Genomic DNA, 27365 nt, shown 5'->3' on the forward strand with positions numbered 1-27365 from the left:
AATGCACACACCATCTGAGATTAACTCCTTCAAGACGCATGTGCTAAGAAATGGACATGCATCTCACTTTAGACAATGCCCTCATTACGAAGTAAAGGAGAAGCCTCTTGACATCATTCAATATCTGATGTTACTCCCATCCCCTGTGATGACAACTTAGGTAGCACAGTGTTTTGTATTACATGTGATGACAACAGAATAGCCTTGTCGGTTGAAGATAGAGAGTTCATCGCAATAATGGACATAGATAATCGTGAACAAGCTTTATCCAGATTCAACTCACCTCAGCGAACGCTAAAGAACAGGCCTGAAATGAAGGAACATTTCATTGCCTTTTATGAAAAGAATCTTTGACAATGATCATGCTGAGCCAGCTCCACCTCTTCTTGATCATGATGAGTGCTGGTATCTGCCTTTCTTTGGAGTGTACCATCCACGTAGATCAAAGCAAATCTGGGTAGTGTTTGATTCCAGTGCCAAGCATCAAGGCGTATCCATGAACCATTTTCTTCTTAGTGGTCCTAACCTAACCAACAACCTTGTAGGAGTACTTATAAGGTTCAGAAGAGAGCCAGTTGCCATAACTGCTGACATTGAACAAATGTTCATTTGCTTTATAGTAAGAGAAGGCCATAGGAACTTCCTAAGATTTCTGTGACACCGTGACATAAACAATGGAGTGATTGAATACTGCGCGAAAATACATGTTTTCGGAAACAGTCCCTTACCTGCTGTTGCAATATATGGTTTACAATGAACTGCTGTTGATGGCGAAAAGGAGTATGGTGCAGATGCTTGACACTTCGTTGAGAGAGACTTCTACGTGGATGATGGACTCAAATCCTTACCCACAGATGAAGCAATAGACCTGCTCCAAAGGACTCAAGGTATGTTTTCTGAGGCCAACCTCAGACTTTATAAGATTGCCTTAAACAGTGTTACTGTGATGAAAGCCTTTCAGCCTGGCGATCATGCCACAGGATTTAAAGATTTAAATCTGGGCATGGACATGCCTCCTGTTCAGAGAAGTCTGGGTTTACAGTGGAACTTATTTAAAGACACCTTTTTAGCTTTCAAGTCAGCTCTGCAGACAAGCCATTCACCAAACATGGTGTTTTGTTGGTGGTGAACAGTCTATACGACCCACTGGGATTTGTGGCTCTCATCACCATACCAGACAAATCCTTTCTAAGACAGTTATCGGAGACTATTCCAGATTGGGATGCTCCGCTACCAACAGACAAATATTCAAAGTGGGAGTCCTGGAAACAATCTGTACATGCCTTAGATGGAATTGACATACCACAACTTTTTTTTTTTTTTTAACTTAAAAGGGCTGTACATGGACTTTCAGTTCTCCTCATTCTTCCCACATGGATGGCTCATGGGAGGGAATGATGGGCATTACACGTAGGATACTGGACTCTTATGTTAATGGACTTGAAATCCACAAGTCTTATGCCGCGTACACACGAGCGGACTTTACGGCAGACTTTGCCCGGCGGACGGGATTTGGTCGGACAATTCGATCGTGTGTGGGCTCCAGCGGACTTTGTTTTCTCAAAAGTTGGACGGACTTAGATTTGAAACATGTTTTAAATTAATCCGTCGAAATCGAGTCCGGTCGAAAAGTCCGCCGTCTGTATGCTAGTTCGACGGACAAAAAGCCACGCTAGGGCAGCTATTGGCTACTGGCTATGAACTTCCTTGTTTTAGTCCGGTCATACGTCATCACGTACGAATTTGACGGACTTTGGTGGATTGTGTGTAGGCAAGTCCGTTCATTCAGAAAGTCCGTCGTAAAGTACGTCAAAAAGTCCGCCGGGCAAAGTCTGCCGTAAAGTCCGACCGTGTGTACGCGGCATTACTCATGAGAGTTTAATCCACCTTTCTGGTAGGAGTGTCTACCATAATCAGTTCAAGACCACTTGTTCCAGTGTCTACAGACCCAGAGTCCCCAACCATCCTTACTCCGGCCACTCTTCTTACACAGAAGCTTGGGTCTGTTCCCGTTCCACCTGGAGACTTTAAAGCAGGAAACTTATACCGTGAACAATGGAAGCGAGTACAACACCTCGCCAACTACTTCTAGAATAGTTGGAAGATGGAGTATCTTTCTCTTCTGCAAGAACGCAGAAAATGAAACCCTAACCTCCAAGTTGGAGACCTTGTTCTGCTCAAGGACCAGCAAGCCAAAAGCATTGAATAGCCCATGGGTCTCATTGTAAACACCATTCCTAGTGATGATGGTATGGTACAAAAGTTTCCAGAAAAGGAACTGTAAAGACTTTCCTAAGATCCATCACAGAACTTGTTTTGCTCTTGCCTTTTGGATACTGAACTTGCTTACCTGGGTTTGTTGGATCCACTTTCTACCACAAGAAGGATGTGCCTCAAACTTTAAGTGACTCTTCTTGATGCCTTTTTATTGCAGTTATTGTTGTTGCATATATTTGCATGTTCTTTTTTGTCTTTCAGGTCTTCAAGACAACTGCAAATTGCACCATTGTTTGCATTGCATAACTACCGTTATAATGTAGCATAGTGGTATTTACGATACCAGACTGGGAGTGTGCTGTTACACTAGTTGTGTAAAATGTAATGCTATGCATAGTTATGTTAATGTTTTATATAATGTTGTGGTTATTTTGGTTGTAGCACTATTCGTTTGTTTTATTATCTGTGTCCCCTCGTACATTATGATGTACTTCCTTTTTCCTGTTCCTTCACTGTCTTGGGAGAACAGGGATGGCCACTTCTGTATGCAATCTGCTCGCATCCTGGAACATGTTACCATGTTTTGACCTGCAGATATGTCTTTCAATCATCTGCCACATTTTGTTGTATGCTATACCTGCTGCTTGCAATAAAACCTACGCTTATGTGTCTGGTGAGTTCAAGCTATCTGATAAAGACTGTCCACTGTGATTTATATCTGCTTATACAGGCCAGGCATAGAGGTCTCTGCAAGGGATAAGTCACTATTACAACATTTTGAGTCAGAATAGATGGTAATAAGAACCTGGCAGGTGTTCTAATCCATCTCCACTCCATCCAAAACAATATATATATTTTTTGCCTTATGATTTGTAGCTTGACAAAGCTACTGCTTAACTCTGAGTGTATATTCAAAAAGGTAGCACTGACACCTTGGCCCATTTACCATGGAAAGGCAAATGTTGTCTAAGAACAGGATGACAGGTATGTGAAAATTGTGTACCACCCTGTCCTAGTTGCATAATCCCATCCTTGATGTCAGGAAGGGTTATGTTAATCCTATCCCATGGCTAAATATGTGAATTGTTGTCAAAACGTTGGGTGTAGAAATGTTTAATACAGCATTATGTGTGGCAACAGATGGCATTGAAAGCCCCACCCTGTGCAGTGATGGTTGTTCCAGTTTGATGTAGATGGTATCTTTCACACCTGTTGCAAACAAGTTGTCCTCTCTGTCAAATGTGCATCTTGCTGTCCTTTAAAGGGTAAGTTCACTTTTACAAAAAATATGTAAGGTGAACACTAGAATGTGTCCTCCTACTGTATACTGGGCCATTCTTTTGTTGTGAGGTGCTTTGTCTCCCCAACATATTCCTCACTACAGTACACCTTCATGTACCAAGTTTCTTCACTTGTGTTTGGGTATTGGGTGTTTAGGATGTATGTTGTTGTTGTCTTGCCGTGCTTGAAAGACAAATCCCAGTTGAATGTGAACTACTTCTAGATATATCATGACCGAGGCAAATGAGGCCTTTCAACGATTGGGATCTCTTTTAGTATATAAGCCCTCATATATTTTAGGATAAAAAAGCTTCTGGATCATATTCTCTGCCATTACTAGGAAAAGTAAAAGGTTTCTTTAGCAGAATTTGGTTATTTCAGCAGCTCCTCAATTCTTAAATGGTGTCTTGCATTTCCTCTAAGCTTGAAGTTCTTCTGTTACTTTTTTTTTACTCCTTGGCAGAATATTTTCTTACTTGACAATTTTTTTGCCTTTTTGCCCCCAGGATGGCTCATCCAACCAGCAAAAGATCAGGGGGATGTCTGGCATTCCCGTGTAGATGTACGAAAGGAGCTTATATTGGAAATGAAGGCAGAAAACATAAAAATGTTTTTACAGTAAGCTATTTATTTTCTTTACAATCTGCACACAAAGGGACAATAAATGCTGGGTGTAATCATGACTTCATTATAGGGTTTGGATTGTGGCACCAGTGTAAATTTATGCCAAGCTTTAAACTGGCATATGAGAAAAGCATTTGGCAAGAATTTGGGGTACAATTGCCCTTCCTCAAGTCATTATAGTATGTCTAAGCACAAGGACAAAATTGTATATATTATTATATATTTATTTTATTTTTTTGCCATTTTTAGAAAATCTTAACTGACTGCATATTGAACTAGAAAGGCCATTTCTTAACACTGCATTACAACTATCAATGTGTTGTACAAAGTGATGAGCCCAATTCATCCCTAGTACCTTCTGATCAGATAGGTCTTTTATGTGTTTTTTATTTATTTGATGTATTTATGATCTCATTTATCTTCAGGTTATGGGTTTGTTTTATGTCTGATATATAGAGTGCTGTGAAAGTATTTGCCCCCTTCCTGAATTTATATATCTTTTTGCATATTTGTCACACTTAAATGATTCAGACGATCATAACAAAATTTTAATATAACGCAAAGATAACCCGAGTAAATACAAAATGCAGATTTAAATGATCTTATTTATTAAAGCGGGGTTCCACCCAAATTTTGAACAATATCTGTATGTATTCTCTTCCTTGCCTAGATGCTGACATGGCGTTTAAAAAAATTTAAATCGCTGTAATTACCTTTTTATTTTTCTATTCTTCTTTGCACTTCCTGGTTCTCCTCCCGTGGGAGTAGGCGTGTTTCTAGCCTCTCCCAGACTCCTGGGAGCTAGTCTCAGGCTTCCCAGGATGCCACTGAGCATGTGCGGGAACGAGTGGTGAATGCTGGGAGCACAGCATTCACCACATCCAGGAAATAAATGCTTGTGGGCTTCAAATGCCCACAATGAAGATGGAAACCGCCTGCAGTGAATAATATAAGTTATTCTTTCCGATGAAATCTGACACTGGCGGACATATCACACACAATATGTGAGTATGTAATGCTGAGAAGAAAAGTTTGTGAATGAACTCAAAAAAAAAAAAATGATAGATAGGTGGACCCCCGCTTTAAGGGGGGAAAAGCTGTCCAAACCTGCCTGGCCCTGTGTAAAAAGGCAATTGCCCCCTAAACCTAATAACTGGTTGTGCCACCCTTGGTGGCAACAACTGCAATCAAGCGTTTGCGATAACGGGCAATGGGTGTTTCACATCGCTGTGGAGGAATTTTGGCCCACTCTTCTTTGCAGAATCTGTTGAAATTAATTCCTTTGTATAGGCTATTCCAAGACCTTCCTTTTTGTGTGTGTGGTGTGTGTTTTTTTTTTTTTTTTCCATTTAGAGGTGGACCTGCTTGTTTCGGATTATTGTCCTGCTGCATAATCCAAGTACACTTGAGCTTGAGGTCACAAACTAATGGTGGACATTCTCCTTTTCTGGTTTTCTGTTTTTTTTTCTTTTCTCTAGTTTTCTGGTAGAGCGCAGGTGGTTCCATCAATTATGGCAAGTCATCCAGGTCCTGAAGCTGTAAAGCAGCCCCAGATCATCACACTACCACCACCTTGTGTGACTGTTGGTATGTGGTTCTTTTTATGAAATGCTGTGTTGTACACCAGATGTAACGGGGCACAGACCTTCCAAAAATTTCAACTTTTTTCTCATCAGTCCACAAAATATTTGCCCAAAAGTCTTGGGGATAATCAAGATGTTTGGCAAATGTGAGACGAGCCTTTGTGATATTTTTTGGTCAGCAGTAGCTTTGGAACTCTCCCATGGATGACATTTTTGCCCGGTCTCTTTTATTGTTATATCATGAACACTGACCTTAAGTGAGGTCTGCAGTTCTTTAGATGTTGTTCTGGGTTCTTTTATGACTTCCTAGATGAGTCATTGTTGTGCTCTTGCAGTAATTTTGGTAGGGCGGCCACTCCTGGGAAGGTTCACCACTGTTCCAAGTTTTTCTCCATTTGTGGATAATGGCTCTCGCCAGGGGCGTTGCTAGGGGGTGGCTATTGGGGCTATAGCCCTGAATATGAAGCCCATAGGCCAGAGTCTCTTGCCACAGGGTCCCTGCCTAACCAGCAGGTTGCATGAGAGAGGCGGAGGAGAAGAGAGAAGCGAGCAGGCGGACGAGCAGAAATTACATCTCTCTCCGTCCACTCCACATCAGCGCTCTTCACAGCTGTGCCTCTTCAATTTGGGAGCGAGGTACAGCGAGCAGCAGAGAGATGACATCATCTCCCACTGGCCACCACACATCAATGCTCTTCCGCCCTCACAGCACGGTGGAGTGGAGGTCACGTGCTTCCTGTCATCGTGCAGTTGCACTTTGCAGCCAGACCCCCTTGCTTCAATGTTGGAGGTGCGGCAGGGAGCAGCGAGATGACATCTCTCACTGGCCGCCCGGCATCACCGCTCTCCCTAAATGGACCAGTGCTGTCAGCTTGCCACCAATGCAGCGTCAATGCACATTTGGTGGCCCTGGTTGGCTTGGCAAGTGACAACCCACATCTGGTGGCCGGTGACGTGGCAAGTGACAATCTGCAAATGGTGGCAGGAGATGTGGCAATCTGCAAGTGGTGCCAGGAGACGTGGCAAGTGACAATCCACATCTGCTGCCAGGTGAAAGTGGCAAGTGACAATCCCTACCTGGTGGCAGGCGACATGGCAAGTGACAATCCACATCTAGTGGCAGGTGACGGTGGCAAGTAACATGCTGCATCTGGTGACAGGCGATGGTGGCAAGTGACACGCTGCATCTGGTGACAGGCAACAGTGGCAAGTGACACGCTGCATCTGGTGGCAGGAGATGTGGCAAGTGACACGCCCAGGGCTCCCACTGATTCTGCAGTATGGTGAGTTGAACCACTTCATTATATATTAGAATGTAACAATAGAAATAATGCACTTCAATCACCCTGACACCATATCAAACATTATGCCATGATGATTGAAGTGCCAACACCAGCCATAGGCCGTGAAAAATTGCTTACCACTGGTCTCCCCCCCCCCCCCCCCCCCCCGCGGGCATGTAAAAAAGGTTGGTGACCACTGCTGTGGGCTCTAGCCCCAGATCTTTTGCAGACCTAGCAACGCCCCTGGCTCTCGCCATGGTTCGTTTGAGTCCTAAAGCCTTTGAAATGGCTTTGTAACCCTTTCCAGACTGATACCTGTCAGTTACTTTTTCTCATCTGTTCTTGAATTTCTTTAGATCGTGGCATGATGTGTTGCTTTTTTGAGATCTTTTAGCGTGCTTTACTTTGTCAGATGTCTTCTATTTAAGCGATTTCTTGATTCAACAAGTCTGGCAGTAATCAGGCCTGGGTGTGGCAAGTAAAATTTTAATTTGGCGTTCCAAAAAATATGGCTAATCAGTTCATTCATGATTTAGCAAGGGGGGGGGGGGGGGGCAATTACTTTTTGACAAATGGCCAGGCAGGTTTTGCATTTTAATAAATGAAATCCTCATTTAAAAACTGCATTTTGTATTTGCTCTGATTATCTGTGTGTAATATTAAAAATGTAGTTTGATCTGAATCATTTAGGTGTAACAAACTTTTTGTGCCAAAAAATCAGGAAGGGGGCAAATACTTTTTCACAACACTGTGCATTGTGGTATAGAAATATACAACTTAACCACTTCCGGACCGCCGCACGCCAATGTACGTCCCTACTTTGGGGACAGATATCGTTGTTATGGCAGCAGCTAGCTGCCATAACCCCGGTATCCCCGTGTTCGGCCGGCGGTCTGGTACAAGATAAAAGTGGTCTCTGCGGGGTATTCGCCACAAGATCACTTTTATCGGAGGCGGCCCCTCCCGCCGCGATCCGGTGCCCTCCGGCGCTTACTGGAGCCGTCGGCAGCAGCGGAGGTGATCGCGTCTGTCCCTAGGCTGACATGGAGACGAGTGAGGGGAAGATGGCCCCCACCTGTCTCCATGACACTGCAGGGCGTAAGCGACGTCAAAACGTCACTTCCGCCCATAACTCTTAAAGGGCCATTTTATTTTTTTAAATGACAATTTTTTTTTTATTGCATTTTAGTGTAAATATGAGATCTGAGGTCTTTTTGACCCCAGATCTCATAATTAAGAGGTCCTGTCATGCTTTCTTTCTATTACAAGGGATGTTTACATTCCTTGTAATAAGAATAAAAGTGACACATTTTTTTTTAAAAACAGTGTAAAAAGTAAAATAAATAAGGAAAAAAAAAAGGTATCGCTGCGATCGGTAGAGCGAGAGCAATAATTCTAGCCCTAGACCTCCTCTGTAACACAAAACATGCAACCGGTAAAATTTTTTAAATGTCGCCTATGGTGATTTTTAAGGGTAAAAGTTTATCACCATGCCATAAGCGGGTGCAATTTTGAAGTGTGACATGTTGGGTATCAATTTACTCGGCGTAACATTATCTTTCATAATATAAAAAAAATTGGGCTAACTTTACTGTTTTATTTTTTTATTCAAAAAAGTGTATTTTGTCCAAAAAAAAAGTGCGCTTGTAAGACCGCTGCGCAAATACGGCGTGACAGAAAGTATTGCAACGACCGCCATTTTATTCTCTAGGATGTTAGAAAAAAATTTATAATGTTTGTGGGTTCTAAGTAATTTTATAGCAAAAAAAAAACAGTTTTTAACTTGTAAACACCACATCTAAAAAAAGAGGCCCGGCCTTAAAGTGGTTAAGTGGTTGAGATGCACGTAGGTTGGCTCTTTGTGTAGTTGAGCACCTAATGATTACTACATTACAAAAAAGTTTTTAGAACAAATGTGTTACGTGTTTTAACAAAAGAAGTTATTAAAAATCGTTCTAAACCTGATCACTACGCCACATTCACACCTGCCATTTTCTGTGCGCATTCCTAAGAAAAATGTGCCAAAATGTGTATCGCAATTGCAGTGGCATTATTGATCCCCCCCCCCCCCCCCCAACTTAGCTAGTATTTTGCGACAATGTGCAAGGCTCCCTGCCTGAAAAAGGTGCAGGAGATACATTGCTGTGCCTTGGATAGTCTATTCAGGTGAATGGGCTCCCTTATGTTGTCATGGGGGGGGGGGGGGGGGGGGGAGTGCATACGTGTGTCTTGCTGATGTGAAAGGGGCTTAATCTCATGTAAGTTTTAACATGCTAATATAATTTCAAAGGCAGCCTATAAATTTTTTTTTATTTTTGCTCAGCTGAACTAAACTCATCATATTTACTGGTTTCAAAACCTGTTACATTCCTGGCATGCCAGGAATGCTAACTGTCACGTATGCTTGTGCAATCATCCAACTGTCAAACCATCAAATAGCTGGAGTCCTAACTGTTTACATGTGCATCACCATGGCAGTTGCAGATCAAACAGAAGCTAAGATGACAGCTTCCATGGCTGAAAAGGATAGGAGGGTTTAGTTCTGCTTCAATACTTGGTGATCCTGCCATGAAGGTTCTTGCTCAGCACTTCCTGTTATAGGGTGACAACAGTCTCCCAATTGTGCTCCTGCGTTGTCATCCTGTCACATGCATCTGTGCTGACACACATTACGCAGGCATGGTCCAGCACTCTCAATGGAAGGAAACCTCCCCTGATGTGCAGCCACACCAAGTGCATGCAGACAGGAAGTGGCTAAAAAGGCTGGAGAAGATCAGTAGAGATGAAATGAGAGGCGGAAGGATTGTGGGGGTTGGAAAAGGATGAAGATCTAAAAAAAAAAAAAAAAAAAAAAAAAAAAAAATGATGGTAGATATTAAACTTTACCAAAGTAACTGTTATCCAGTTAGGATTTTCCTCTACACATATAAACCAGGAAAATACAATCTAGGAAAATCTGTGTCTATATGCATAGTTCTTCCATTCATTGTCCTTTTGCACACCTGTAATACTTGATGTGACCATAGTTTAGTCCCCTGCACCCCCTGTTAAGAAAATATTCCAAAAATGTTAATTCCTCGATATTAAGCTGAAATCTAATTAGGCAAGACTATTTCAGACATTCGGTTATTTGCATACCTCAGGAGCGTGTGCTTTGTGTCTTGCTGTTTTTTGTATTGTTTTTCATTGTGTCCTTTTTGTTTCAGGGATTTTACAAAAATTCCTCATCTGGCCGGGACAGAGCAGAACCTGAATCTGGCAGAACGTATCCAAGCCCAGTGGAAGACGTTTGGGTTGGATAGCGCTGAGTTAGTCCACTATGATGTCTTGCTCTCTTATCCCAACAGCAGCAAGCCTAATTATATTTCTGTTATTGATGACCAGGGAACAGAGGTAAGAAGATCTTTTCAGTATTAACATTCTGTGTTGGGTGGAACTCTGAACACCAGTTCGAAATAAATCAAAAACTGCACCCAAATATATTAGACGGAGGAGCATGTGGCAAGGCGGGGGTTCATTTGACCCTGCTCCCCCTTCCCTAGTCTGGAATGGATTAAAGGTTTTCTCTGCAAACATTTTTATTTAGATTGACTCTAAACTATTGTCAGATATTAAAAATACCAATGAATGCTGTTTAACTGCTTCAGATCCGCGCTATAACCGAATGACCGCTACAGCGCGGATCTGCTTTGCCAGGAGTACGTCTATTGACATCCTCCCCTTTGCAGGCTCGCCACGCTCCCCTGAAGGGCGCACGCCGTGATCACCTGAGTCTCATTGATGGCTGATCACGTGATGTAAACAGAGGATCGTTAATCGTTCTTTTCCTTCTCATGCTGACAGCGTGAGGAGAAAAAAAAAATGATCACCGGCTTCTGTTTGAAGGGACATCGGTCCCAAAGAGGAAGAGCCTCATATGTGCCCACCAGTACAGCCTGCTAGTGCCACCTGCCAGTGCCACGAATCAGTGCCCAAAGTACGTAAGTGCCAGCAATTAGTGCCCACAAGTGCCACCTATAAATGCCCACCAGTGGTGCCAATCAGTGCCTCATCAGTGCCACCTAGCAGTGCTGCCTATCAGTGTCACCTACCAGTGCCGATCAGTGCCCATCACTGCCACCCATCAGTGCCAGCTATCAGTGCCACCTATTAGTGCCCTTCAGTGCCACCTATCAGTGCCCACCAATGCCACCTACCAGTGCCGCCTTATCAGTGTCCATCAGTGTCGCCTATCAGTGCCCATCAGTGTAGCCCTCATCAGCGTACATCAATGAAGGAGAAAAATGACCTGTTTGCAAATGTATTAACAAATTATAAAACGGTTTTGTATTTGTTTAAAATAAAATTTGGTCTTTGATCTTTTTAACAAAAAATAAAAAACCCAGAGGTGATCAAATACCACCAAAAGACATTTCTATTTGTGGGAAAAAAATGATAAAAATTTCATATGGGTACAGTGTTGTATGACCGCGCAATTGTCATTCAAAGAGTGACAACGCTGAAAGCTGTAAGGAAGGAGGTGCCCAGTAAGCAAGTGGTTAAAGAAATCTTGTAAAATTGATTTAATGTTAACTAGTATGTATATCTAAAATCTGACCTGATTTAAAGAGGAACTGCAGTCTGCTCACATAATTTGTAATAAAAACATCTTTGCCATTCTGAAGCTTCCCTCCAACCACTTTGCATATTATTTTATATATGTGATTCTGTACTTGCCAAATATGCTGCAGAAATCTCCCTCCACTGAGTCTGGCTGCAACCACTTTAACTGTGGGCAGCTGAAGCTGCTGCCTGTTCACTTCCTGAATTTACACAGACACACAGAGGCACACCTCCAGCCCTGCAGCTCTCATTGGTCCTCTTATGACCCCCTCCCTTCCTGGCAAACTCTCACGAGAGAGAGCTGTGAATGATGTCATAAGCCTAGGCTAATGACCAGACAAGAAACAGGATGGGGGCTGTATAAGGTATTTACGGGCAGAAAAAAATGTTTTACTATCCAAAGTTAAAACAACAAGGGCAGAAGATTTAATAGATGGAAAGATGAAAAAAATAACTGCAGGGTCCGCTTTAAGGCTTTTGTAATTTGTACAGCAGAGTTTAGATTAGGAAAAGGAAGGATCGCGTGTGCCCCTTCCACTGTGCTGACAAGTATAGAACATGTTGATGGGGGGAGGAGCAGATGGATGACAACTTACATGTGTCTTTTGCTGCTCCTTTTTATTGTCAAATCACAGGCTGGGGTGGGAAGGTTACCAGCCTGTCTTGCTTGACTGCAGTAGAGAAGAGTTGGGTTATTGGGCTGTGCTGAGTGATAAGGCAGTTTAAATCTAAACACTGATTGGTATATATCGTTTGCAGATGAGACAAATATTGTATCCTTTTTTTTTACGTGTATCTATACTCAAAAAGGTGTGTGTTTTTGAAAGGAGAGGTTGAGGATGTGTTCTAAGATATCTATCTATCTATAGATCTCTATATCTATGGATATATATATATATATAAATATATATATATAATATATATTACATACATACATTTTTTTTTTTTCCATCATCCAATCATGTACAATGTCCCCCTCAGATCTACTGCGACTGCACTTCCATGTACACTTGTAGTGCAAAGTGGATTTGCCTTTAGTAAATAAACCCCCCCCCCCCCCCCAGTCTCCCTTCCTGTCCTTGGGACATCCTTTTCACCAAAGAGCAGGTATCTCCCCAGTGAATGGCAAATACCGCAATTGACTGCTACAAAACTTTTTCAATCTATCCAAATGTTTAAAGTTTTGGATATCGATACTTCACGCCACCACATTGGCGAGGGGGTGGGGAAGCATTTGGTTGGAAATGTTTAGCCAAGTTACCCCCTTGGTAAAAATGGCATTGGGTATCTACTTAAAAAGGTACATGTAGTGGTACCCCCGTAGGGGCTGCTGATGGTTGTGGTTCGTCTGTCACCCTGCCCAGCCAGGCACACAATCTTAAGTCACTCGTTAGACAGGAAACAGTCCATGCACTTTGTTTTTTGTTTTTATTGGGGGGATAAGGAAGATATGGGATGTTCAGTAGATTTCAAAGAAACAGTATAGGGACTAAGAACTATATACACTTCCAGTATATACAATTTCCTCTTCCTCCAGCAAAAACTTGCTTGCAGGCTATCAGCAATGTAGTTTAGGTCTGACACTGGCTCTGCCAGGCCTTAGCACATGCCCTTTGCAGGCAGGGACTACGGGCCCCTTTTGGTGTAGCAAAATGTTGGTAGTGCTAGTTGTCCGCGTAGCTACCAATCCCAGCACCACATCTTCAGGCCCTGCCGGCTGCAGCTGCCTCTCTCCACTGCCCATGCCACCACAGTCCAGTCCACTCCACTGCTTCTGCACCCATCTCAGAACTGCACTCTCCCAGTCCTCTCCGGTGTGCCACCCAGTCTTCCTGACTGTGTGAACACTCACCAGCCCTCTTGACTGCCTCTGTGTAACTCCTGGAGACCTCATGTCTCTTGCTCCTCCTGGTCAGGACACCTCTGTTTGTTGTAAGAGGGTCTTGTCCGCACCGGAGCCCAGGCCCAAAGCCATCCCCCCCAGACTGGGGATCTCCCTCAAAGGCCCCATTAGTCTAACACTCTGTCTCCATCTTCCACCCGATCACATCTCCTCCCCAGCTGGGCTGACCCTGAGTATTTGAGGGGGCCTGCCCCCTGCCAATCTAAGTTGGGTATTGGTCAGGGCCCTCAGAATACTCCAGGCAGCTCCACCTCCCCTTTCCAGAAGATTCTAGCATGTCCTGGAAAGAAGTGGGAGGTCTCGGTGATGCTGCCTGTGAGTCACCCTGCTCTCCCTAACTCACTCAAACCCTGACCCAGAAGAAAAACGCACACAGGCTTGACTGCCAGCAAAGCCTTGAAATTTACCTACACTACAAAAAAAAATCCCTAAACTGTTCCCACAAAGTTGGGAGCATGAAATTGTCCAAAATGTCTTGGTATGCTGACGCCTTAAGCGTTCCCTTCATTACAACAAAGGGGCCAAGCCTAACCCCTGAAACACAACCCGCTCCCCCCCTCCACCAAATGATTTGGACCAGTGCACAAAGCAAGGTCCATAAAGACATGAATGAGCGAGTTTGGGGTGGAGGAACTGTACTGGTCTGAATTTAGTCCCGACCTCAACCCCTGATGGAACACCTTTGGGATGAATTAGAGAGGAGACTGCAAACCAGGCCTTCTCGCCCATATCAGTGCCTGACCTCACAAATGTGCTTCTGGAAGAATGGTCAAACATTCCCATAGACACACTCCTAAACCTTGTTGACAGCCTTCCCAGAAGAGTTGAAGCTGTTATAGCTGCAAAGGGTGGGCCAACTCAATATTGAACCCTACGGCTAAGACTGGGATGCCATTAAAGTTCACATGCGTGTAAAGGCAGGCGGCCCAATACTTTTGGTAATATATAGTGTATATGCATGATTAGTGTTCATCTCATGGATAACAGAAAGTTGTCTGGTTTGCTTCTTTAACAGTGATCTAAGGTCCTTGCCCAGCTTTAAAATTGAGGTGCCTGGTGTGCTTTAAATTTCTGAACGTGCACTTCCCATTTTCCAAAGCTTTAAAGGGTGGTTTTTAGTTGCATGGTTTGGCAATCTGGAGCCAGAAGTAGTACTTGCAATGTCTAACAGACATCAATGCTTTAAACCAGCCTTTCGCAAACTTTTTACTCCAGTGGAACCCTTGTAATATTCTGCAGGTACTGGGGGAACTGAGGAAAAGATGATCCGCACTCCGCTGATTGCTCTTAAAATATGTTGTATTTATTGTCAAACCACAGTGACCAAACGCAAATGAGAACAGTTGACGCGTTTCAGCCTATAAGGCCTTAGTCATAACCACTTTACAGACATGAAACTTTGAAATAAATAGTAGCTCTAAGGATCACTGGCTCCACCCATTAATTGTCTTTATTGACTATCCAAAAAAGGGGATACTGGGGAACCCCTGCTTAAAAAAAATGGAAAAGGAAAAATGCCGCTTATGTTGGCAGTCTGGAAATACTGCTCTTTGGATTGCTGGCCAGTGGGTATAATGCTCCTTATGTTGGTGGCCAGAATGCCGCTCCTACAGATGGCTAATGACACGGATGTCAATAACGCTGGCTTGAAGTGCTGTTGGACCTGGGACTATGCAGGCACCATAGGATGGGAAGTCATCAGCCACAGCTCAAAGAACCCCTACCAACTTCTAGCGGAACCCTGGTTGAGAATGGCTGCTCTAAACTGGCATTGTTCAAAGATTGCTGGATTGTTACATGATATTTAATGCAGCTATTATACTGTATACAATCTCTTGGTTTTGCCTTCACAGGTTGGCCATTCTGTCCTTTAGAGTACTGAGCCTCTGCTATTTTAACTAATCAATATTGATTTAAACTGGCACTTTAAAAAAGCTTTTAACCTAGAATAAATTCTTGTTTTTCCAGGTGTTTAACACTTCTTTATCAGAACCACCTCCGGATGGCTATGAAAACTTCACAGATATAGTCCCTCCATATAATGCCTTTTCGGCTCAGGGGGAACCAGAGGTAAGCAGTCCTAACGCTGGCATCTGGACCTATTTCACTTCTAGGTGTTTGTTTTTATGCACTCCTGATGCATTCTTCTGCAGAGCAGCTTGCAAGTGACAGTTCCCTATAGTTGTCTCAAACACTAGGACTACTAAGTCCAATTAAGTTTAAACTCCAGTTTTTTGTGGAATGGAACCATAGCACTTGGCAAAATCCTACACAGAAATGCAGTACAATTACACCGTTCATTAGGGATGAGCTTCGTGTTCGAGTCGAACCCATGTTCGACTCGAACATCGGCTGTTCGATCGTTCGCCGAATTGCGAACGTTATGGGCCGTTCGCGCTAAATTCGTGTGGCGCGTCACGGCCCATAATTCACTGCGGCATCGCAGTGCATTGCTGGCTGATGATTGGCCAAGCATGCACTATGACCCGCATGCTTGGCCAATCACAGCGCCGTCAGTAGAGAGAGCTGTAATTGGCCAAAGCCAGGGTGGCTTTGGCCAATTATGGCTCAGGGGATTTAGTACACACCCCACACTATATAAGGCCGCCTGCACGGCGGCCCTGTGTAGTGTGTGTTCCGGTGTGCTGAGAGATAGAGAGAGAGAGAGACAGTGTCATTTGATTTGAGTTAGATAGATTAGGCAGAACAGTCAGTCAGTTAGCTGCACTTACAGTGTATTGTGTGTATATATATGCATCCCAGGTGTTGCATATATATATATACACTGTATTCAGTTTAGCTAGATCCGTTCCTGTTATCTTCTATCTAGACTATTTACATTTAATGCAGTGCGTCCTGCTCACAGTGTTCAGCTAGATCCGTTCCTGTTATCTTCTAGACTATTTACATTTAGTGCAGTGCGTCCTGCTCACAGTGTTCAGCTAGATCCGTTCCTGTTATCTTCTAGACTATTTACATTTAGTGCAGTGCGTCCTGCTCACAGTGTTCAGCTAGATCCGTTCCTGTTAAATTCCTACTGACAGGCAGGCTTGTCTGGTTACAGTATATAAAGCTACCTGAAGAAAATTACAGGTGTTCTATTTGATCCTATTAGTACCACGGTCAGGCAGCTAGACTATTTACATTTAGTACAGTGCGTCCTGCTCACAGTGTTCAGCTAGATCCGTTCCTGTTATCTTCCTACTGACAGGCAGGCTTGTCTGGTTACAGTATATAAAGCTACCTGAAGAAAATTACAGGTGTTCTATTTGATCCTATTAGTACCACGGTCAGGCAGCTAGACTATTTACATTTAGTACAGTGCGTCCTGCTCACAGTGTACAGCTAGATCCGTTCCTGTTATCTTCCTACTGACAGGCAGGCTTGTCTGGTTACAGTATATAAAGCTACCTGAAGAAAATTACAGGTGTTCTATTTGATCCTATTAGTACCACGGTCAGGCAGCTAGACTATTTACATTTAGTACAGTGCGTCCTGCTCACAGTGTTCAGCTAGATCCGTTCCTGTTATCTTCCTACTGACAGGCAGGCTTGTCTGGTTACAGTATATAAAGCTACTTGAAGAAAATTACAGGTGTTCTATTTGATCCTATTAGTACCACGGTCAGGCAGCTAGACTATTTACATTTAGTACAGTGCGTCCTGCTCACAGTGTTCAGCTAGATCCGTTCCTGTTATCTTCCTACTGACAGGCAGGCTTGTCTGGTTACAGTATATAAAGCTACCTGAAGAAAATTACAGGTGTTCTATTTGATCCTATTAGTACCACGGTCAGGCAGCTAGACTATTTACATTTAGTACAGTGCGTCCTGCTCACAGTGTTCAGCTAGATCCGTTCCTGTTATCTTCCTACTGACAGGCAGGCTTGTCTGGTTACAGTATATAAAGCTACCTGAAGAAAATTACAGGTGTTCTATTTGATCCTATTAGTACCACGGTCAGGCAGCTAGACTATTTACATTTAGTACAGTGCGTCCTGCTCACAGTGTTCAGCTAGATCCGTTCCTGTTATCTTCCTACTGACAGGCAGGCTTGTCTGGTTACAGTATATAAAGCTACCTGAAGAAAATTACAGGTGTTCTATTTGATCCTATTAGTACCACGGTCAGGCAGCTAGACTATTTACATTTAGTACAGTGCGTCCTGCTCACAGTGTTCAGCTAGATCCGTTCCTGTTATCTTCCTACTGACAGGCAGGCTTGTCTGGTTACAGTATATAAAGCTTCTTGAAGAAAATTACAGGTGTTCTATCCCAGCTTAGTGCAGCTACAGGCCATTAGTATGTCTGGAAGGCCAAGAAGGAGAGGCAGACAGTCACAAGCCAATAAGAGAGGGCAAGCAGGCTCTGTGTCTAGTGCTGGTCGTGGAGACGGTGCATCCTCATCAGCACGTGGCCATGGGACACGCTTGGCCTTTTTTTCGGCAGCTGGCCGTGTTGAGCCGCAACATGCGGAAGACTTGGTCGAGTGGATGACCAAGCCGTCCTCATCCTCCTCATCCTCTCTCACCCATGCCCAGGGTGCTTTGTCTGGCAAAGCAGCGGCCTCTTCCCTCAGCTCAATGTCATCAGTGACTCCTTCCCTAGCTCCACCATGTCCTCATGAGGATTCCCTCGAACTGTTTGACCACAGTGTTGGGTACATGCTCCAGGAGGATGCCCAGCGTTTGGAAGGCTCTGATGACAATACTGAGCTCGATGAAGGCAGTAACATGAGCACGGACAGAGGGGGTGCCCAAGAAGGACAGCAATCTGGCAGTCATGCTCCCCCTGCTGCAGCATACTGCCAGGTTTGCTCCAGTGATGAGGAGGGAGGGGATGATGAGGTCACTGACTCAACGTGGGTGCCTGATAGGAGAGAGGAGGAGGAGGAGGAGGAGGAGGAGGAGGCGGCGGCACATCACCAACGAGGCAGGATGCCCTCCAGGGGCCAGCCTAAGGGCAGCACATTGACTGCATCACACCCCAAAGCTCCACATGTGCAGGGCGCTGCAGTCTCTGCGCGTTATTCAAAAAGTTCTTTGGTGTGGGCCTTTTTTGAGACGAGTGCATCAGATCGCACCGCTGCTATTTGCAACATATGTCTCAAGCGTATCTCGCGTGGCCAAAACATCTCCCGCTTGGGTACCACATGCTTGACCAGACATATGTTGACCTGCCATGCAGTTCGTTGGCAAGCGTATCTAAAAGACCCACACCAAAGAACAAAGAGGATCTCTCCTTGCTCCTCATCAGCTGAGATTTCCAACCCCACTAGACCTTCAGTCCTCTCTGAGACCTGCAGTGAGAGGAATGAAGGTGTAGAATTAGGTGTGTCACAGCCAAGTACTTGTGGGCAATCTGCTTTTGGTACACCGACGTCAGATTGTACCAGGCAAATTTCCCTGCCCCAGCTGCTGCACCGCCGAAAGAAGTTTGCTCCCAGCCATCCACATGCCCAGCGGTTGAATGCTAGCTTGGCAAAATTGCTAGCACTTCAACTGCTGCCTTTTCAGTTGGTAGACTCTGCCCCCTTCCGTGAGTTTGTGGAATGTGCGGTTCCTCAGTGGCAGGTACCCAAACGCCACTTTTTCTCACGGAAGGCGATTCCGGCTCTCTACCGGCATGTGGAAGGCAATGTCCATGCCTCGCTGGACAGGGCGGTCAGCGGTAAGGTGCATATTACCGCTGACTCATGGTCCAGCAGGCATGGACAGGGACGTTACCTAAGTTTCACGGCGCATTGGGTGACTCTGCTGGCAGCTGGGAAGGATGCAGGACAAGGTGCAGTAGTGTTGGAGGTTGTTCCGCCACCACGCCTCCAAAATGCTGATTGTGACACACCTCTCTCCTCCACCCCCTCCTCTTCTTCTTCCTCCATGGCCTCTTCCTCGGAACCAGCGGTGCTCCGTAGGCGTTCAAGGGGCTACGCAAGTACGCAGGCCAAAAGATGCCATGCGGTGCTTGAGCTGGTGTGCTTGGGGGACAGGAGCCACACTGGGGCAGAGGTTTTGTCAGCTCTGCAGGGGCAGGTTCAGAGGTGGTTGACGCCACGCCAACTTAAGGCAGGAATGGTGGTTTGCGACAATGGCACCAACCTCCTCTCTGCCCTCCGACAGGGACAAATGACCCATGTGCCCTGTTTGGCTCACGTCCTTAACTTGGTGGTGCAGCGGTTCTTGGGCAGGTACCCGGGCTTACAGGATGTCCTGAGGCAGGCCAGGAAAGTCTGTGTGCATTTCCGCCGGTCATATAATGCCAGTGCTCGGCTGACGGACCTCCAAAAGGAGTTTAACCTGCCCAAGAACCGCCTAATCTGTGACATGCCCACCAGGTGGAACTCAACGTTGGCCATGCTGCAGCGGCTGCACACGCAGCAGAGGGCCATCAATGAGTACCTGTGCGACTATGGCACCAGGACAGGGTCAGGGGAGCTTGGTTTTTTTTCCCCACGCCAGTGGGCCATGATCAGGGATGCATGCACTGTCCTGTCACCATTCGAGGAGGCCACGAGGATGGTGAGCAGTGACAGTGCATGCATCAGTGACACTGTCCCCCTTGTCCACCTGTTGGAGCACACGCTGCGTGGAATAATGGACAGGGCACTTGAGGCAGAACAGAGGCAGGAAGAGGAGGACTTCCTTAGCTCTCAAGGCCCCCTTTATCCAGACAGTGTTCCTGCGTGCCCGCCGATCACACAGGAAGAGGACGAGGAGGAAGAGGAGGAGGAGGAAGATTGTGTCAGTATGGAGGTGGAGCCTGGCACTCAGCATCAGCAGCAGTCTTTAAGGGATCAGTCCCAAGAAACACATGGACTTGTACGTGGCTGGGAGGAGGTGGCTGCGGACCATGTCGTTCTTAGTGACCCAGAGGACTCCGGACCGAATGCCTCAGCAAACCTACGCTGCATGGCCTCCCTGATCCTGCAAAGCCTGCGTAAGGATCCTCGTATTCGTGGTATCAAGGAGAAGGACCAATACTGGCTGGCAACCCTCCTTGATCCACGTTACAAGGGTAAGGTTGCGGACCTTATCTTGCCATCGCAGAGGGAGCAGAGGATGAAACATCTTCGGGAGGCCTTGCAGAAAGGTCTGTGCAACGCGTTCCCAGAGACTGGGAGGTTACAAACTCCTGTTTCTGGACAACGTGTTGCTGAGGCTTCGGTCAGTCAAAGAAGGAGCGGTGGAGAAGGTGGCCGTCTGACCGATGCGTTCAGACAATTTTTTGGTCCGCAGCCCCAAGGTATGATCGGTTCCAGCAACCATCGCCAGCGTCTGTTTTACATGGTGCAGGAATACCTAGGGGCAAGATCAGACTTGGACACCTTTCCCACCGAAAATCCTCTGGGTTACTGGGTCTTGAGGATGGATCACTGGCCAGAGCTTGCACAGTATGCAATTGAGCTACTGGCCTGTCCTGCATCCAGCGTTCTTTCGGAACGCACATTCAGTGCTGCTGGAGGCGTGGTAACCGATCACAGGGTGCGTCTGTCCACCGACTCGGTCGATCGGCTGACCTTCATAAAAATGAATGAGTCTTGGATCACCACCAGCTACCAAGCACCTGATGCTGATGTAACCGAATAATTTTTTTTGAAATCTCAGATCCCTTCAAAGACTGCCTATGCTGATGCTGAGTGACTATCCCTGAGTAATTATCCTCTTCCTCCTCAATCATCACGCTGATAGCTTGTAAGAACATTTTTGGTTCTGGGCGCCACCACCAGTGCCTAAGGCACAATTTTTCAGCCCCTGTTTAACAGGGGCGTGTAATTACAATTTTTGATGTAATACTTTGCAGCAGGGCTCGTTCCTGCATTCCAACTAGAGTGTCTGTGAGGGGTTGCAGTGTTGTGGCACCAGCACCAGTGCCTAAGGCCCAATTTTTCTGCCCCTGTCTAACAGGGGCGTGTAATTACAATTTTTGATGCAATACTTTGCAGCAGGGCTCGTTCCTGCGTTCCAACTAGAGTGTCTGTGAGGGGTTGCAGTGTTGTGGCACCAGCACCAGTGCCTAAGGCCCAATTTTTCTGCCCCTGTCTAACAGGGGCGTGTAATTACAATTTTTGATGCAATACTTTGCAGCAGGGCTCGTTCCTGCGTTCCAACTAGAGTGTCTGTGAGGGGTTGCAGTGTTGTGGCACCAGCACCAGTGCCTAAGGCCCAATTTTTCTGCCCCTGTCTAACAGGGGCGTGTAATTAAAATTTTTGAAGCAATACTTTGCAGCAGGGCTCGTTCCTGCGTTCCAACTAGAGTGTCTGTGAGGGGTTGCAGTGTTGTGGCACCAGCACCAGTGCCTAAGGCCTAATTTTTCAGCTCCTGTTCAACAGGGGCATGTAATTACAATTCTTGATCTAATATTTCACAGCAGGGCCCTGTGAGGGCTTACAGTGTTGTGGCCACAGCAACACCTAAGGCCCAAATTTCTGCTGAGTATATAGGGCAGGACCCTACTTTCAAACATCTAACTTACAAACGACTCCTACTTGCAAACGGAAGGAGACAACAGGAAGTGAGATGAAATCTACCCCTAGGAAGGGAAATTCTTTCCTGTAAGAGTTAATATGGGAAAACAATTTCTCCTTTCCACTGATGCTTTCCAATCCTTGTTCCACAAAAAAACCCAAATTTTCAAAAAACATTTTTCATTGGGACAAAAAAGTGAGGTGAAATCTTCTGAAGAGGAGGAAAGACAGCAAAACAAATGTCACAGGGGTGATAACCCTTCCCTATGTTTTCCAAAAAGCTTAGAAAAGATTTTTTGGCTGGAGCTAAACACGTTAAAAATGTTCAAAATTACAAACAGATTCTACTTAACAACAAACCTACAGTCCCTGTCTTGTTTGCACCGCCTGTATACTGCTGTTCAGAGTATATAGGGCCTGGTGGCCCCACACCTTTCCTTATTTTAATTTGGGTGCGGGGTTCCCCTTAATATCCATACAAGACCCAAAGGGCCTGGTAATGGACTGGGGGGTACCCATGCCGTTTGTCTCACTGATTTTCATCCATATTGCCATGACCCGACATGACATTAAACCCGCAAGCAGTTTTAAATGAGATTTTTTCCTTTAAAAATGACATTTGGTGCAGGGACTGTTCTAAACATGGGAAACACGCGTCACTTTACAGGCATACTATAGACACCCCCCAGGTACGATATTTAAAGGAATATTTCACTTTTTTTTTTTTACTTTAAGCATCATTAAAATCACTGCTCCCGAAAAAACGGCCGTTTTTAAAAGTTTTTTTTGCATTGATACATGTCCCCTGGGGTAGGACCCGGGTCCCCAAACCCTTTTTAGGACAATACCATGCAAATTAGCCTTTAAAATGAGCACTTTTGATTTCGAACGTTCGAGTCCCATAGACGTCAATGGGGTTCTAACGTTCGTGCGAACTTTCGGTCCGTTCGCGGGTTCTGGTGCGAACCGAACCGGGGGGTGTTCGGCTCATCCCTACCGTTCATGAATTTAAAAACTTAAGAATTGATCCCAGTGCTAAAAGGCAAACCTACTACTGCATTATGATTTTAGATTTGTGAATTCCTTATTTATTCAAGCCCAACCAAAGCGTAAAAGGAAGGAGGAAGAGATACATTTTGCAGTCTTAAAAATGTGTTCACGTAAAGTTCTCACTTCCCTTAGTGAAATGGTACCCAAGAAGCAGCCTAAAATTTGGGGCACATGGAAAATGGGAAGGCTGCAGAGATGGCCAGTCATGTTCTTTGAGAGTAGCAGTCTCTCTCTGCAGTGGTCTGATAAAACTTAAGGAAGAGACCCATAGCGCTTTGCTGTGACTGCTACAGGCTATATCTACCATTGACATCTAAGATTGCCCATAGAGGTCTTCAGAGATTAGTATCATTGCTCCTTGTCTACTGTAGGGTTGAGCCATGAGTGGTCAGCTGCTGAACCATATAAACAAGCTGATGTGTTTCTTGTTTTTTTCCACCTGCCAAAATATAACGTATTTTTTATTTTGCAGGGAGACCTGGTGTACGTGAACTACGCACGCACTGAAGACTTCTTCTATCTGCAGAGAAACTTGAGTATCAACTGCACTGGGAAAATTGTGATCGCCAGATACGGCAAGATCTTCCGAGGAAATAAGGTAGGAAAGTTATGCTAGCTATATGCAATTCGATTTTTGAGCATTTGTAGAAAAATCGCTCGTCAGAACATATTATTGTAGCACCCTGGTGTTTAGGCAGGGTCTCTAAGTAAATTTAGTTTGCCCTTGTTAATTGTTTAGTAGATCCAATGATTTCTCTCTAGTTCTGGACTTGCTGCACCTTTTTCTTTTCTGTCGCTAGGTGGCATTATGCTAGTGACATTAGATAGACAAGGGCTTAGCAAGGTCAGGTTAAGAATGAATGGAGTGTCTCAGCCAATTGGTGGGGGGTGGGGGGTTCTTTAGTCCCTTGGCCTGCTGGGAGAGCCTATTTATTTGGGTGGAGTGTCAGGTGATCGGGGTTCTGTGCCACCTGGCCGTCTGTCTGGGTGGACGTGTGTTATGCTGCCCCGGGCTGCTAGGCCGTAAGAAAGAGGCCTATACCAGGCACATCTGGCTGCTAGGCTGTCCGAGGGCCTATCCAGAAGTAGGAGAAGCAGCACAGGGTTGGGACTGCAGTATTGGAGTCGAACCGAGAGTAACGGTTCAGCCTAACGGGGAACCAGTTGTGGTCGAAGGTAGAGGGGAAGTTGTCGCCACTAAGGGACCATCCACTTTGTTACCAGAGACTATTGTGAGTAAGCTGTAGCCAGTACGGGTCTTCTCACCAGCAGGGGATGGTGAAGAAGTGGGAAAACTTCAGCAAGTGCCAAGCCAGGGACCCAACGGGATAGCAGAGGTGATGTTTGAGGAGTGCCAAGCCAGGGACCCAGCTGGGAAGCGAGGGTGATGCTTGAGGAAAATACTGAGTTATGGAAGTGGAAGAGCTCAGGGGATCCAGTGGCTATTGGGTCTGTGAGTCTAATGAGAGACTGGGAGCTCAGTGAGTAAAGACCTACAGTGAGACTGTAGAGTGCGAGGAGAACTATTGTGTTACCAATAGTTAAGTACAATAGTTAAGTACAAACCGTTAGTGACTGTTACAGGATTTGTTGCCATAGGAGACAGCGGTCCTACCCATACAGAAGTGGTGTGCGGCTGGAGGACTTCTACTGTATAGCTGTCTACCTATAGAAGTCTTGGAGTCTGTCAATTGTCATTGCATCTACTTAAGGGAGTCCTGGCTCTAACCCTCTCTCCCACAGTACTTGTTCAAGAGACAATAAATCTTTTTGCATTCGAAAAGTGTCTGGCGCCCAGTACTTCAGCTTGTATTACACCCACCATGCCTCGTAAACCCACTCTACCAAGAAGCATGTCAGCTCTCCCTGACTCGGGAGGTCACCATTAGGCCTCTAGAAGTTCGGGACCTTGCTACATTATTATTTTTATTTATTTTTTCTTGCCATCGAGTCAACTAATTTTGTTTGAAGCCCTTAAAATATCATCCAGACCAGCTTTTTGAATGGATTCCCAGACGTGTTGAAACAGGGGTTTAGGGTCATAGGATACTCCAAACTGATTAATAACAATAATGGGAGGACAAACTTCTCACTATTCTTCTAATAGCAACTCTTCCTGTAGGTAGCAGAGAATGACCATTGTATCTAGGACCCTACAGCAGCAGTCCCTTTTGGCACTTGGTTCCCCCCTGACACTTCCCCAGTAAGTTCTTTACTTTGTGTCCCAGGAGCTGTCTACCACTCAGCATCCAGAGAAAGATCCTCAGTGAGGGAGATAAAGATTTTTCTCCAGACCAGGACTTCAGTGCAGTACCCTCCAGCATACATCCATTGGCAATCTTCTTCTAGCTCTCAGCCCAGAAGCTTCTGAAGCCCAGCCTGCAGTTTTTGTGTTTCTCTTGTAAAGCTTGTGAGCGGTGTCATCTGCACCTATGTATGTTGGAGTACCTTTTGTGGGGAGCACGCTTATCAATGTTCGGGACCAGGCAGAGACTGTGGTCATGTGAAGAATCTAACATTAAGGCAGTTCCCTGACTTAGAGATGAATAATGTGCAGAATTCCTTTGACAAAGCGCTGTCCCATGTCACTACACACTAACTTAGTAGATGTTGCATTGGAAACAACATATTTTGCCTAGCCCTAACTAGAGTAATGTAATGGCCCAGGCATACCACCAGTGGGGTGAAATTCCATAACAGCATTGTCCATGGCTGGATGTCTTCTGGAAACTTCTGTGTCCTTAGCAGTGTCAGATGATTGCACAATGTAGTCTGGAACCCACTGGACCCCGGGAACTCTTGGACCTCAGCTGTTCCCCTTTTTATAGCATAGGTGGGTGCCCAGGAACTGAGCATGTAACAATTTACCCTTACCCCAGCCTGGGGCAGCCACTGATTCACTACAACTAAGCACCGTTCAAGCTGCCTCCAGGGGCAGGAGCCTCAAGAGAGCCAGAACCCTCCCTTGAAGGGAAAAGAACACTCTGGCAAGGCTTCCTAAACATTAATCACCTCCCCAGCCACCTTTTGGATGCCTCCTTCTGGGGCATGGCAAATATTCACACTGATCATTTGAGTCTCCCTGTCCTATACTCTGGAAACTTTTTGTTTTTTTTTTGGGGGGGGGGATCAAACTCTCAGCTCCCAGAACCAGACAAACTAATCAATCGCTGCTCCACTCACTACAATGAGGCCAAGAACTAAATTTACTAAGCAGGCTAAGTAGAGGAGGGCGCTACAAGTACATTAACAGAGGTATAGACTATGATTTATAAATGGTAATAGGCCATGACCAGATCTGTAGATTACAGCCGATAATTTGATTAGGAACTAATCTCTGACATGTCTGGAAGCCTATAGGGCAACATAACAGGCAGACAACTTTCATGTGCAAGAGCGTGGGCATTTAAAAAAACAGAAAAAAATAGCAGCATTACTGTTGTAATCAAAGTTCCAGAACAATGATCGATTGGTCCTTTTGGGTCCATTATACATTGCACATGGGTAATCTGTGACACAGAGCAATGGTACCCTGGTCTACAGGGCCTCAGAACAATATCACAGTGGTCCTCTGAACCCTCTGGACAATGGCACACAGGTCTTTTGGGCCTCCTTTTTGGAACAATGACAATCTGGTCTAGTGGGTCTTCTGGACCCCAGATCCTTTGGACTCCAGAATAATGGTACTCTTTCAGCTAAATACAACTGGTGTCCTGATTAGGTGATGGCTCAGCCTTAAAACAACATGTATTTTCCTATAGTGTCCTCTGCTTAATGTGCGGTAACTCCCACTTCAACAGCCAAGGCTGTTATTTCTGGAATGTATGGAAGACCAGAGGTTAATTTATTTAGTTACATCCCCCAGTGGATTGTGGTTTACTTAGTAAATGTATTTCCCTGCTTCCAACAGGTGAAAAATCTCACCAGCTGACCTTTTTGACAACTTGAACTTACGTCTGTCATGTTGTAATTAATACTTCCACACTAATTACTGGGGAGATCTTCTGTTAATGATCTGCTTAGGTCCACCAACTGTAACATCTCGCTCAACTATTCTAGGTCAGAGGACAAGACCAGTCAGCACATTGTTCATTGTATCTTAGCTGCTCCTGTGATTTGAGGTCTCTTGTCCGGGCTGTATTATCATGATAGCACTAGGCCCTAGGTCATTAAGTTATTAGTAGGTATGAACTAGTTCTTGGGGCAGCATGGTTAGAGGGGGCAGCATCCAGTCTCAGAAGTGACAAACTGGAGAACTTTTCCTTGTATTGATCTCCTTTGTTGGCCAATACTGGAAATTTATGGCTGAAGTGAGCGCAAAATATACGAGAAAAGGGGTGTAGGTAATGTTATAGGGGAG

General features: G+C 45.1%; 1 protein-coding gene across 4 annotated transcripts in view; it reads left to right on the forward strand.

Moving 5' to 3' along the window:
• LOC141126913 (N-acetylated-alpha-linked acidic dipeptidase 2-like) overlaps nt 1–27365 on the forward strand; it is a 160632-nt gene that overhangs the window by 51376 nt on the left and 81891 nt on the right. For all 4 annotated transcript variants that reach the window (XM_073612969.1, XM_073612970.1, XM_073612973.1 and 1 more), the window contains 4 exons: nt 4005–4116; nt 10195–10381; nt 15462–15563; nt 23478–23603. In XM_073612969.1, coding sequence (XP_073469070.1) covers nt 4005–4116; nt 10195–10381; nt 15462–15563; nt 23478–23603 — 527 coding nt within the window. The remainder of the gene's footprint in view (nt 1–4004; nt 4117–10194; nt 10382–15461; nt 15564–23477; nt 23604–27365) is intronic.

The sequence above is a fragment of the Aquarana catesbeiana genome, linkage group LG02 (genome assembly GCF_042186555.1).
Source record: "Aquarana catesbeiana isolate 2022-GZ linkage group LG02, ASM4218655v1, whole genome shotgun sequence".
NCBI lineage: Eukaryota > Metazoa > Chordata > Amphibia > Anura > Ranidae > Aquarana > Aquarana catesbeiana.